Source organism: Rhinatrema bivittatum, chromosome 2, assembly GCF_901001135.1.
Source record: "Rhinatrema bivittatum chromosome 2, aRhiBiv1.1, whole genome shotgun sequence".
Lineage (NCBI taxonomy): Eukaryota > Metazoa > Chordata > Amphibia > Gymnophiona > Rhinatrematidae > Rhinatrema > Rhinatrema bivittatum.
This window is the reverse complement of record NC_042616.1, coordinates 231417252-231430558: the sequence shown is the minus strand read 5'-3', so window position 1 is coordinate 231430558 and position 13307 is coordinate 231417252. Positions and strand designations below refer to the sequence as shown.

General features: G+C 42.8%; 1 protein-coding gene across 1 annotated transcript in view; it reads right to left on the bottom strand.

Annotated features, from left to right (window-relative positions):
* Nucleotides 1–13307, bottom strand: part of KCNH8 (potassium voltage-gated channel subfamily H member 8) — a 988350-nt gene that overhangs the window by 173585 nt on the left and 801458 nt on the right. The window contains exon 13 of the mRNA XM_029589277.1: nt 8008–8357. Coding sequence (XP_029445137.1) covers nt 8008–8357 — 350 coding nt within the window. The remainder of the gene's footprint in view (nt 1–8007; nt 8358–13307) is intronic.

The following is a 13307-nucleotide window of genomic DNA, read 5'->3' as shown; positions in this document are numbered from 1 at the left end:
AGAGAAAATGGAGATTCTTTGCACATTCACAGACATTTCAGTGGGAGGATGTCAGTCTTACTGCAAAACAGATTTGACTGGGAAACATAAATGAATGAAATGAAAATTTTTGTTTAAATTTATGGGTATCCTCCTTTCACTTGGGATCTATGAATGAAATGAAGATGGTCTCATTTGTTGCATTTTACCCAATCATTTCAAACAAATGCACATCCCTAGTTTTTGCTATATTTGCATTAAAAAAAAATGTGGCTAGAGTAAAAGAATGCCTTTGTGTCTAATGCTGTAGTGTTTTTTTTATTTTTGCTCTATGTAGTTTTATCTATGCTCCACTCTGAATCAATTTATTAATCATATTTTTGCAATGTATTTAGGTCTAGATTTTTTTCATTTAATCTTTCTTAAAGAAAAATACTTAGATTTCTGATTTCCATCATCCCTACCCAGAAAGGGCTAAAAGTTTCCTAGTATAGCTTCATTCTGTCTTTTAGATTTTATTTAAAACTCTAAAACAATAGACCTAATTAGGCATTAAGACACTATAGGGGGTATTAGTCAAATGCTATTTATGCTGCCTCTTGAGTGAAACACAAGAGAAAGTCAAGTGATATTTGGAGGGGAAGAAGTAAATAACACAGATGCTTGTACTTCTAAAGTGCTTTAAAAGTACACATTAATGTCCGATATAATTTTTTTCTACATAGTAACTGTTTATGAAACAAGACATTAATTTTCTTTCTATATGGTTACTTAGTTTAGTTTACAGAGGATTAACTGATATAATTTAAAAAGTTTCTATCTAGATGCTTTCACAAGCACTGGGATTCTAGAGTGATCTATAAAACTTAAAAATAAAAATGTAGACTAAGGGGGTCATTCATTAAATCGTGTTAGGGACCTAATGCTCGTAATAATGCCATAATGCTTGCGATAAATATCGCATTGCAAAATGCGTGTGCAAATTTGAAAAATTTAATCAAGTTGGAGGCGTTTGGTCAGAGTAAATAGAAATGTGGGCTGTTTAACTTTGTGTGCAATATCATAATGCACACCATTGTGGGATTTAATGCCGGAAATAACTACACCTTTTTTCCTGGCGTTATGTCTGTGATATGGCCAAAATGTCATTTGTGATAAATATCGGAAATCCTGTTTTGGGAGGGAGAGGTGAGAAAGAGCAAGAGGAGGGCACCTCTGTGGAGATCCACTGATTTGGGAACTTTTTATACCACTTAAGAGGGGGCATGATGAGCTTTGTGTGAGGTCTGTGGAGTGAATTGGGTTTTGGGGGGCAGTTTAATATGCATAGTCATACGTATGAACAGCACAATTGCCATCAGTGAAGATTTAATGTGATTTGGAGTGATGAAACTTGAAAGAAGTGTAGATTTGTACTATGTTTTCTCTACCTAGCTTGATTGCATCTAGGTAGATAGGCAACGAAACAAAAAAGATCAGTGTAAAAATGCTTTTATTAAAATTGCCCGACTCTGGCCAAGTTTCGCTCTCACAGGAGCTGCCTCAGGGGGTGTTTTCTTTGATTTTGAGAGATTCAGTGGAAAGTCATCAGCAATTGCCAATATCAATCTCAGTCTTGTTAATACAGTCAGTACCGCATGTATTGAGTTATTTATTCAAAATCACAAGCTGGCAAACAGGCATGATTCTTAATACGATCCGGTTTGTATAATGTCTTGTGTTGAAGCGTATATAAGATAACAATTTTCTTGTATTCTCCCCGCCTTTATCAACATCGACAGGAGACTTTACCACGTACCGAAAGCCAGGTAGAAAAACATGGTAAAAATCTACTCTTTTTTTCACATTTCATCATTCTTATAGTGGTATAAATAGTTAACTATTTTATGGGTCTCTACAGAGTCTCTCTCTCTCTTCTCTCTCTCTCTCTCTCTCTCTCAAAGCCTGTCCAAGCATCTCAGCTTGCAATGTGAAAATATCACAGGTATGATAAATTTAACAAGCTCAAATAGCTATATGGTACCTGGAAAATTACCCTAACCATGCCTCTTTTTTTTAATCACTGGTGTTATTCTCTCGAAATTTATAGCAAAATGATGAATCTAAGCCAAATGTGTTCAAGATACCTGTTTCAAAATCAGCCACCAGCCAAAAAGTATTTTCTATCTTAGATGACTGAGCTACAACTAGGCATCAGAGTCTGGGTCAGGCAAGCAAATTTGGGTCCCCCACCCCACTTCATCCCACCTCACCCCTCCTATTCTTTCCTTTTACCTACTCCAAATTGATCCCCAGTGTTCTTTCCCCTTCTTACCTCTTTCCCATTCCAGCCCAGATGGTAGTAGAGCAGCACTATCTGTTGTGCGGCCCAGCTGTGCTGGTGCCGCAACCGGGCTGGCTCACTTTGCGCTTTGCAGGCCTCACAGTGGAGCTCCCATTGGGGCTCTGCATTTTTGGCATCCTTGGCATCCTCGGCCCCGCCCCTAGGTGTGTGCGTGGGCCGCCATCCCTCCTGTAAAGGGCCCAGGGCGGGAAACTCGGGTTGGATGCCTCCCGATGACGTCACTTGAGCTCCACTTAAAAGGCAAGGCTCTTCCCACAGTTCCTTGCCTTGGCAAATGGGTGATCTCATTCGTGAGAAGCTAGTTGCCATCCTGTGTTCCTGCTTCCTTGATCCTGTGCTTGTTCCAGTGTTCCTGTGTTCCTAACCTTGTTCCAGTGTTCCTGTGTCTGTGTTACCGTGACCCTCCTGTGTGCCAGCGTCTGTTCCTGATTCCTGCTTCGCTTCCCAGGTTGTATCTTCTCAGACTGATTCACGGTACTGACCTCGGCTTGTCTCTGACCACGTTTGGACTGATACCTGTATTGACCTCTGCTCGCCATTGACCACATTTGGACCACTTCCTGGAACTGACCTCTGCTTGCCACTGACCATGCTCGGACTGATACCTGGAACAGACCCTTGCTTTGGCTCACCACCCTTGGATGGATACCCTGGCTTTGACCTTGCGCTTCACTTGGACACTCTCTTCACTTCTCCTGTGACCACCAGGTCTGCCTGCTCTGATGTTGCCCACGGCCATCTACAAGCTAGACCACTAGGCACTGCCTATCCTGTCCAAAGGACGTTCAGTTCCTGTTCCCTTCCAGTGGTCTCCGGTGTACTCTGTTCCAGTCTAGCTCAGCTGTTCTCCACAAGCCGCGCACCCTTGCTCTTGGTGGGCACACCTAAGCCCAGATGGTCCGGGTACCCAAGGGCTCAACCTGAATCTTAGAAACAGACACCTCCGAAGTCTCCATTTGAGATTTAAGATCGTTAATTTGACCGTCAAATTTTACCTCAAGTTTGTTTACCTTGGTAGCAAGATTCTCCAGCTTAATATGATCTTTCAAGGATCAACCAAATCCCACTATTAGGTTGCCATAAGGCCTCAAGCTTGACAACAGCTGGCTTAGTTAGAAGATGAAAAAGCTTACCTGAATGTTCAGAAGACAAATCTGCTTCTGCAACAACTCTCATCGACATTGCCGCATTTTCTTCATGTTCTACCAGGGTCTCCAGTGGTGAAGAAGCAGCAGGACAAGCAGCGAAATCCAAAAATCCCAAGGTCTCCAACGAGCATGGGGAGAGTGGAGGCAACATTGGCAAGCTTCCACTCCGGCCTCTCGCCCCACAGTCACAGAAGCAGCATCAACACTCTGCTCCACAGTCAAAAGTGGGAAGTCAGCGATCGCTGGAGCCAGCGGAGGGCGAAGATCCGAGGGACTTAAAGTAACTTCCTCAGGCAATTCTGGCACTCCATCACAGGGAATTGCAGCAGGGCCAGGTACCCCCTCTATTGTTGCCATTCCAGATGTGAACGATGTTATAAGTCGCTGACCAGTAGGAAAGGAGGTGCCGGGGAGGTAGACACAAACCTTTCCTTTTCATGTATGTGGCATCTTTTGAAGGTAACAAAAAAACAGGGAGAGCGCTTGAACGCATCTGGCTCACACCTTGCTCCCCTTGTTCCCTAATTTTCTGATGGATCTTTTCCATTTGGTTGAAAAGTTGATAGAGGGCATTATGATATTTATATTAATAATGTAATCTTTTTTTTATTAATTTGTTGTATATATATATCACCTAATTTTTTGTCTGGCAATTTTTGCTTGTCATTTGTTAATTTAGATTGATAAATAATAAGTTAAAATAAAAAACAAAACCAGAATTCTCAAAGGTATAACTTGGTCAGGGGAGACCATAATGCATGTACATTAAAGTTTAAAAAATATATTTGCGTAGAAGGTATGCATGCTATACATCATCATTTAGATGGTGTAAGTATACACTTGCCTTAAAGTCACATAAGAAACACAGAATTCAAACACAAAATACATGAGCACCTTGACCTTGAATATCGGTTGGATTTGTGAAGGATAAAGGGTAGGTGGTAATTGGGCTCCACAGTTAAAATTTATCCCATATGAAACATATTTTCTGTTTAATGGCTTTAATTCTGTTAACCTTATTGCTTCTTCAGGATTATGACATAGGCTACCACAAACAAAACCACACAAGGGCCAGATGTATTAAACATTTTGCCCAGATATAATATGGAAAATCCCTTTAGTACACAGGTAGCCAACTCCAGTCCTTGACAGCCAAAAACAGGCCTGGTTTTCAGTATATCCACAATGAATATGCTTGTTATATATACCAATTTACTGCTGTTGTTGCTTGCCAAAGAGAAATGCAGTATTGTAAACTTTAGTTCACATGTATTGAATTTACATGTTTGGATAGGAAACCCACCACTGCATCTTCTCCATACCTATATTTGAAGATTAATCCTTCTCATGCAACCTGTGAATATGAATGTAATTTATTTGTAAGAATGTATATACTGACTAAATATATTAAGTTATATCTGTAATACCTAATGACCTACAACAGTTTAGAAGACAATCTTCTTACCTGGTAATTAAGCAATCACTAGGGCAAAATCAAGGACTTAACATTGCCCTCCACCTCTGTAGATAAAAATACATATGCTGTTTTACAAAAAAGCAGTGGACGATCAAGAACTGGCAAGTAATTGGGAGTGGTACTGATTTCAAAATAAAATCCCTGCATATGCTGTACGGTGTGGACTTTGGACTTGCAAAGCACATGGTTACTTAAGCACCCGTGGTGCCACTGGCTCCAAAATTTCCAAAAGGAAACTAAGCAAGTTTCCTTTAGAAAATTAGGCCTGGATTTTCTAAATTTGCAGAACTTAGAAAATCCGGCAGTAACGGAGGGTGGGGAAGCGAAACTGGGAGCGAGCCTGCGAAAGCCGGCAGCGATCGCACCTCCGCAGTGCGATCGCTGCCGGCTTTTGTACCCAATAGCGCCACCGTGAAAGGTGGCGCTATTGGGCGCGCTGCTGGCAATGATAAGATGTCCTACCTTTTCACCATCAGCGAAGTCATCGCGGAGTCCGCCCCAAGGCCGCCCCGACTCCTCCCCTTCCGTCCCTTTTGGAAAATGACCCCCTTAGTTTGAAGAACTGTATGTCTTTTACCCTAGACCTGCAAGCTCCACATAAATTTTGTTAATGTAGAAAAAGATAAATAATGTCCTGAGATCATTAACTGGTGAACTATTAGGGCCTGTTTATTAAGGTTTTTCTCTCATTCTGTGTATATGGGGAAAGAATAGCTTAGTGAACCAGAGGTTGATTTTCAAAAGGGTTTATTTGCCTAAATGTTAAGATAGCCAGACAAATCCCCAGATTTGATATTACTACGTCTTTCACTGGTAAATGTTTGCCTGGGCAAGTCACTACTCTGCTAAAACATAGCTGGATAAAAATGAGGCAAGGCACCTGGAACACAGTTAATCGATATTCAGCACTAGCCGTATAAACTCAGCTGAGGAAGTCTGGCTGGGGAAAACACTGTGTGTGCTAAATATAGTTGAATACCTTATTTGGGACAACTTGCTACTTATCCAGATGTCATCAAGTATATTCATCTGCAGACTTACCCCGCTAAGCTCCGCTGAATTTCTAGATAAAGTTACCTGAGTAACTTGCCTGCTCATTGTCCTGTTGAATATTGACCTTTGAAACTCTATGCGCCAGACATAATGATCATGAAAACATTAGGGCAAGAAGCCTACAAGTTTGTTGATACATTTTTAAATAGCTTATCTTTTTGTTCATGGATTTAATTTCCTGCAATTTCTCAAAGTGAAGGAAATTCTACAGAAAGAAAATATTTGGAAGAAAACTTTTCATTTTGTTTTTTTTGTTTTGTTTATTTTTTGGTGGGGGGAAGCGGTTGCTGTTTTGTTTAATTTTGTTTCTGTTTTTTAGTATGTGCCAAACAAAATGAAAAAAAAAATTTGTGTCATTTTGGATGTGAAACAACATAAAATGAACAAATGTGTTTTCCATTTTTTTTTTAAAAATGACAGCATATCTCTAAAAATTATACAAGTGGCATAATATGTATAAAAAAGTGTTCTGGGATTTGTGTCCTTAAGTGCTACATTTAAGAATTGATATAAAATGTCCAACACACTTTTCAAACAAGATTTTGCTTGCAAAGATTTTCTTATGGAAAGTTTTCACTTCTAGAAGTTGTACAAAATTAAAAATGAGGGCAACAGAGGTTATTCCAGAAGTATGCAAACAATGCAACTTATATACACTTTATACCATTTTGTTTTGTTTTAATTTTTTTTATTCTTAAATCTGAGTTCCAGTATCTTGGGAAAGAGTTTTCAGGATTATACTCAAAATCCCCAGTTTCTTGTAGAAGTTCAGGGGTAGATTCTGTGGCAAGAGTTAGAGAATTTAGACGCAATAAGGCAGCACTTTGCATAAATCTGCAACATTTGCCTATTAAATAATAACTGCATGTTACATTATACAAATAAAGTAGCTTTTCATTCTTGTTAGTATGCCTAAATAATTGATTTTGTATATTTTTGAGTGGGAAATGAAGATCTCATATATCAGTGCAGAGGTGGGAGAAGTAAGATTGGCACAGGAGGGAATTATGGTGATAGAGTAGGAGAGGAAGAGAGGAAAAGGAAAGAGAAAAAGAATAGGGACAGAAGATCTAAGGGATAAGAGAGTGAAAGGGAGATGTTTGGATGGAAGAGAGATGGGGTAATGGAGGAAGATGCAGGGAGGGAAGGAGGAATAGAGATGGGTAGAAGAAAAAGAGGGGGCGAGAGCACCAGGATTTAGGAGGAGAATGAGGAGGGTGGAGAGGAGGAATCAGGAAATCAGCCCTTGTTTCTCACCCCATTCAACAATTTCCTCACTTATTTGCCAGTCTATTCCCTCTTACACCTAGCCCAACCTCACCCTCTAGCCTCTCTCACACATCTCACAGTATCTCTCTTACCCTACAGCTGATCGCCTTTCACTCCTCCATTCCTTCTTCACCCTAAGTGATCCCTATCACACCTCAACCATTGCCTTCACATCTCATACATCTCAGCCAATCCCATTCTCATCCCCAGATATTCTTCATCCCTCAGATTACTTCCTTTTCACCAATCACCGCCAATCAAAACTTTCAAGAGAAGATTAGCAATGTTGCCTCAGTTGTTATCCTCTTCCTCCTCTGATTTGAACTGAGCAGGACACTAGTTTTACATGATTCAAAACATGACACATCAGTTTCGGGAGACAGAGGAGGAGGATGCGATCTGAGGCACCATTGTTCTGCTTCTCCTTTTGCTGTTTCCAATCAGTGGTTGGTGAGATGAGGAATCAGAGAGAGAATGAGCTGTCATTGGGGCAATGGAGGATCAGCAGGGATTGGAGAGGACTGGAGGAAATGAAGAGAAAGCTAGCTTTTGTATCTATGTTGCCTAGTTGCTAGCAATTTCTCAATAAGGCTCAATTTAGCAACCTTTGCCACAGCCCCCGAATTGAAGAAAACTAGGAGTCTTGATTATACTGTAGCATATCTGTATTTGTACCTGGTGAACTATCCTATCGATTTGTAGTAGAGAAAAATAAGATAAATGTTATGTACAGTTACCTTGGGCTGAGGTCAGGAGGGCCTATGCTGGTCACTGTTGTAAGATGTAGCCTTAGATTTTTATCTTTTTTTCTATGGTTGTAAAGGGGCTCTTTATCTTGCCTTGTCCTTGAGAAGTTTGGATTACAAACTTTAACAGGTGATTTACAGGGTATTGTTCCTGAGAACTGGTTCAAATTCTTCCCTAGAGAGCTATTATTGCTTCCAGCCTTCTTATATTTTGAGAATGTTGTATTTCTAGTGCGAATTGGGGATGGAGCTGGAGATTCTTCTTCTCCTTGTTCATCTTCCTCATCTTCCACAATGGATGAAAGCCTCTGGTTTATACTACCATTTCCCTTGGATTCTGTCTATAAAAAGTAAAAAAAAAGAAATTAATCTAACATTCAAAAATTTTTGCAAAGATTTATTGGGCTAAGTTTTCAAAAGCTTAATTAGGACAAAGATGTGTAAAACTTGTATTTGTACAGAATCAGGGTGAATTTTCAAAGACTTATGAGAGGGTTGTGTGTGTGTGTGTAAAATGAGCATTTATGCAGATAAAATGCCTTTGTATGCAGTAAACAAAATTTAAGAAGTGCAGGAATATGAATGTATTGCTGCCATGCAGAAAAATGTGGGGCGGATTTTAAAAGGCCTGCGCGTGTAAATCCTTCCAGATTTATGCGCGCAGGGCCCTCGCGTGCCGGCGCGACTATTTTGCATAGGCCGCCGGCACGCGTAACACCCCGGGACGCGCGTAAGTCCCGGGGCTTTCAAAAATGGGCGGGAGGGGGCGTGTCCTGGGGCGTTCCCGAAACGACGTGGCGTTTCGGGGGCAGGCCCGGGGTGTGGCGCCAGCCCGGGGGCGTGGTCGAGGCCTCTGGACCAGCCCCCGGGACCGGAGGACGGAGCAGGGCTGCTGGCCGGCGCGCGCAAAGTTACGCCTGCTGAAAGCAGGCGTAACTTTGCCAACAAAGGTAGGGGGGGATTAGATAGGGCTGGGCGGGTGGGTTAGGTAGGGGAAGGGAGGGGAAGGTGGGGGGAGGGCGAAGGAAAGTTCCCTCCGAGGCCGCTCCGAAATCGTAGCGGCCTCGGAGGGAACAGGCAGCGCGCGCTGGGCTCGGCGCGCGCAGGTTGCACAAATGTGCACCCCCTTGCACGCGCCGACCCCGGATTTTATAAAATCCAGCGTACTTTTGTTCGTGCCTGGTACGCGAACAAAAGTACGCGATCGCGTATTTTTTAAAGATCTACCCCTATGTGTATACAAAGAGGGCATTTCAAGGGCATTCTGGGGAAGGGTTTGAAAGTACTTGCAAATATAAAATTTTATTTTATTTATTTATTGAAAATTCTTATATGCTACCTTTTTCATATAACATTGTTCAAGTCAGATCATAGTTTAAATATAAAAATAATATAATAACAATGAGTAAAAACACATATAGGGCCAGATTTTAATACCTACGCATGGGTGTAGATTTGTGCACGCAAATCGGCACACACAAATCTATGCGCATGTTATAAAATCCGGGGTTGGCGCGCGCAAGGGGATGCACACTTGTGCACCTTGCGCGTGCCGAGCCCTAGGGGAGCCCCGATGGCTTTCCCTGTTCCCTCTGAGGAGGGAACTTTCCTTCCGCCCCCCCCACCTTCCCCTCCCTTCCCCTCCCTAACCCACCCCTCAGCCCTACCTAACCCCCCCTAACCTTTAATTCATAAGTTGCACCTGCGTCTGGGCAGGTGTAGTTTGCGCGTACCGGCAAAGTGCTGGCGCGCGATCACCCGGCACGGCCGCTGTGCCGGAGGCCTCAGTCCCACCCCGCCCCGCCCCTTTCACAAAACCCCAGGACATACGCGCGTCCCGGGGCTTGCGCGCGTCGCCAGGCCTATGCAAAATAGGCTCGGCGTGCGTAACCCTCCTACGCTCGTAAATCTTTTAAAATCTGCCCCAGAGTTACCAGACAGCAAAGCAGCAAAATGACTTCAAAACAAGCCAAATGACTGGCAGCTTAGATTCACTATCAGATATTTGCGAAAAGTAGTAAGCTGTGACCTGTTTTTGAAATGGCTTATAGTTTTATAAATGGAGTTTGGATATACATCATCATGCATGCATGCATACTTTTATACCTGCTAATCAAGTCATGACAATTAATTATGATTTCTCTTTTATCTGTAGTTTTTTGGGTGGAAAAGTCTGGAGCAAGTGTAGAAAGTGTGGGTGAACTGGTGGAGATGTGGGTTGCACTAGTGAAGGCCAAATGGTATAGGTCTTGATGATAAGTATATGCACAAAGCTTTACCCTCTGTTTCCTGTCTTTTAACCAGTTACCAATCCAAAACAGAGCACTGCCTTCTATCCTATATGGCCAATAATTTTGTGGGGCACCAATGTCAGGCTCACTGATCTATAGATTTCCGGATCAGCCTGGATTCCTTTTTAAAAATTGTTGTCACATTAGCCACCTTCCAGACTTCAGGGATCATGGCTGTTTTAAATGATAGGTTACAGATAATTAGTAACAGGTTAGTAATTTACAGACAAATTTTAAAACAAGCGTGCGTGAGCCCATACGTGCGCGTATTGGCATGAGCAGAGATATGCTGCAATTTTTTAAAATATACCTCCTGAGCACAAGTATGTGCCTAATCTTAAGAGATTGCTTGAGAAAATGTACTTTGCGTATCTTTCCTAGGAATTTGCCGCTTTCAAGCGTGTATGTAGGAGGATTTTAAAACATGCTCGTGCGAGGGACAACCCAGTTTTTCCAATTAGTTTACCAGTTTGCCCAGTTAATATTGAGGTCTTCAAGACCCCTCTCATTCTTCATCTTGCATGCCCCCCCCAGTTGACCCAGACTACCTACCCTGTCCTGTAAGCCCTAAAACTTGAGATCTACAGATATGCCCCTCAACTGAAGCAGCAGTAAAATTATACAGATAGCAAGCCAATGTGTGCCACAGTTTTCTGGTTTTAAAATACAAAGTTACTCAAGTAACTGTTGGCAATGTCCCAGAATGCCCATGCTCTGCCCACGCTCTGCAACCTTTTCCACCCTCTTAATTTTTTAAGCAAATACAGGAATATACACACATACTTTGCAGACTTCTAAAATTCACATTGCTCATGTGAATGTGGGCATTTTTGATTGAGCAACACTTTTAAAATTGACCTCTTAATGTTTTAGTTGTTTTAGTACTTCGGGTGGATGCCATCCAGTCCTGGTGATTAGTTTGTCAATCTGATCTACTGCATCCTCTATTGTCACAGATATTTACTTTAGTTGCTCAAAGTCTTCACCATTAAAGAATGTTTCAATGGTGAATATATTCTCAACAACCTCCTCAGTAAAGAGTGAGGCAAAGAATTAATTCACTTTTTCTGCTATTTCCTTACCCTCCCTAAGCAACCCTTTTGTCCCTCAGTCATCTGACAGCCCAGCTTACTCTCTCACAGGATTTTTTTTGGTTCTTATGTTTTTATTATTATAGTTTGCCTTACTGGCAATATCCTTCTCAAATTCTCTCTTGGCCTGTCTTACTTCTATTTTACATCTAATTTGTCAGTGCTTATGTTCTTGCCTATTTTTATAATTTGGGTCTACTTTCCAGTATTTTTAAGAATTCCCTTTTAGCAACATTAAGCCATGCTGGCAGTTGCTTGATTTTCCTATTAATGCACGGGAAAAATTTTATCTAGGCTTCCAAATTGGTATTTTTTAAACAATGTATATATTTCATGTAAACTTTTAACTTTTTCAACCACTCCTTTCAGATTTTTTCTAATTTCCTCATTCTATCATAGTTTCAAATTTTTAAAGTAATGTGCTACAGAAGTAGTTGTAATTAATGTCCTCCCTCCAGTGGTTATGTCAAATTTGATTGCATTATGATCACTATTATGTTACGCACCCCATCCATGTCCGGCCCGCACATGGGTCTGTTCACCTCCATGGTTCCACGGCAGGTCCCAGGTTGGCCTCCCTAGCGGCAGCTGCAAGCGCTTCCAGGCCTCAGTGTCCGGCGGCGGTGGTCGCCGGGCCTTCCACTGTGCACCAGGCCTCACGCTGGAGCTTGGCATCCTCGGCTGTGTTGGCCACGCCCCTATGTGCGCGCGTGTGGACCGCCCAGCCTCTTGAGGGCCAAGGGCGGGTCCTAGCTCCGCAGCGAGCCCTGATTGATTCTCTGATATAAGGAAGTCCCTGCTTGTACTTCCTTGCCTTGGCAATCAGGTTAGTGTCTTGCTAGATTGTCACTGTGTCTGAACCTTGTTCCAAGTCTCGTTTCAGGATCCTTCTGTTCCAGTTCTGTTCCTGCCTTGTTCCTGCATCCTAGTACTTCAGCGTCCTTCTGTTCCTGTTCGTCTGTCTGTCTCCCCAGGTAGTACCTCCGGACTGTCTCCCTGGTACTGACCTTGGCTTGCTCCTTGATTTGCCTGCCTGCCACCTGCCTTCTGACTCCAGTCTGTTCTTCAACTTGCCTGCCTGCCACCTGCCTTCTAACTCCAGTCTGCTCCTCGACCTGCCTGCCTGCTGCTTGCCTTCTGACCTCAGCTTGTTCCTAGACTCATCTGCCTGCTGCCTGCCTTCTGACCTCGGCCTGCCTGTGACCTCGTCTAACATCCGGAACCTGACCTCTGCTTTGCTGACAACTTCTTGGACTGACCCCCGGACTCTGACCTCTGCCTGCTTGACCACATCTCTAGATTCTGGCTCTGTTCCTCACCTTGTCATCACCTACACTATTCTGGTCCTCCTTGTTCCATCTGACCTCAAGTCTCGAACCTGACTGCTCTCCCCTTTTGTCTGTGGGCACACCGGACTTCCATCCTTCCAGGAGACCCTGTGAGGCCCACCTAAGTCCAAGTGGCCCGGGTCCCTACGGGCTCCTCCCGGGGGAACATCGGGCTTCCAGTGGTGAAGCTCATCCTAGCCTCTGACTCCTCAGTGTTCACCCCCTGGGGCCAGTTGCTTCCTGATCCCTCCCAGGGAGCCGTTCTCCACGGCTCCAGGCCAAGGGTCCACCCCCGAGCGCAACATATTACTTAGTGGTCCCACCACCAGGTCACACATTCCATTGAGGAGTAGATGCAAAATAGTTGACCCTCTCATTGATTCTAGAACCAGCTGGTCCATGAAACAGTCATTTATGGAAAAGAAACATAACTTTATCCAATCAATACTGGGATAATTGAAGTTTCCCAAAATTATTCTATTACCAAATTTGTTTGCTTTTGAAATTTCAGCTGCTTTTTCACAATGTGTTTCTTTATCTTGGCCAGGGTAGCTGGTAGTATGCACCCACTACTATACTCT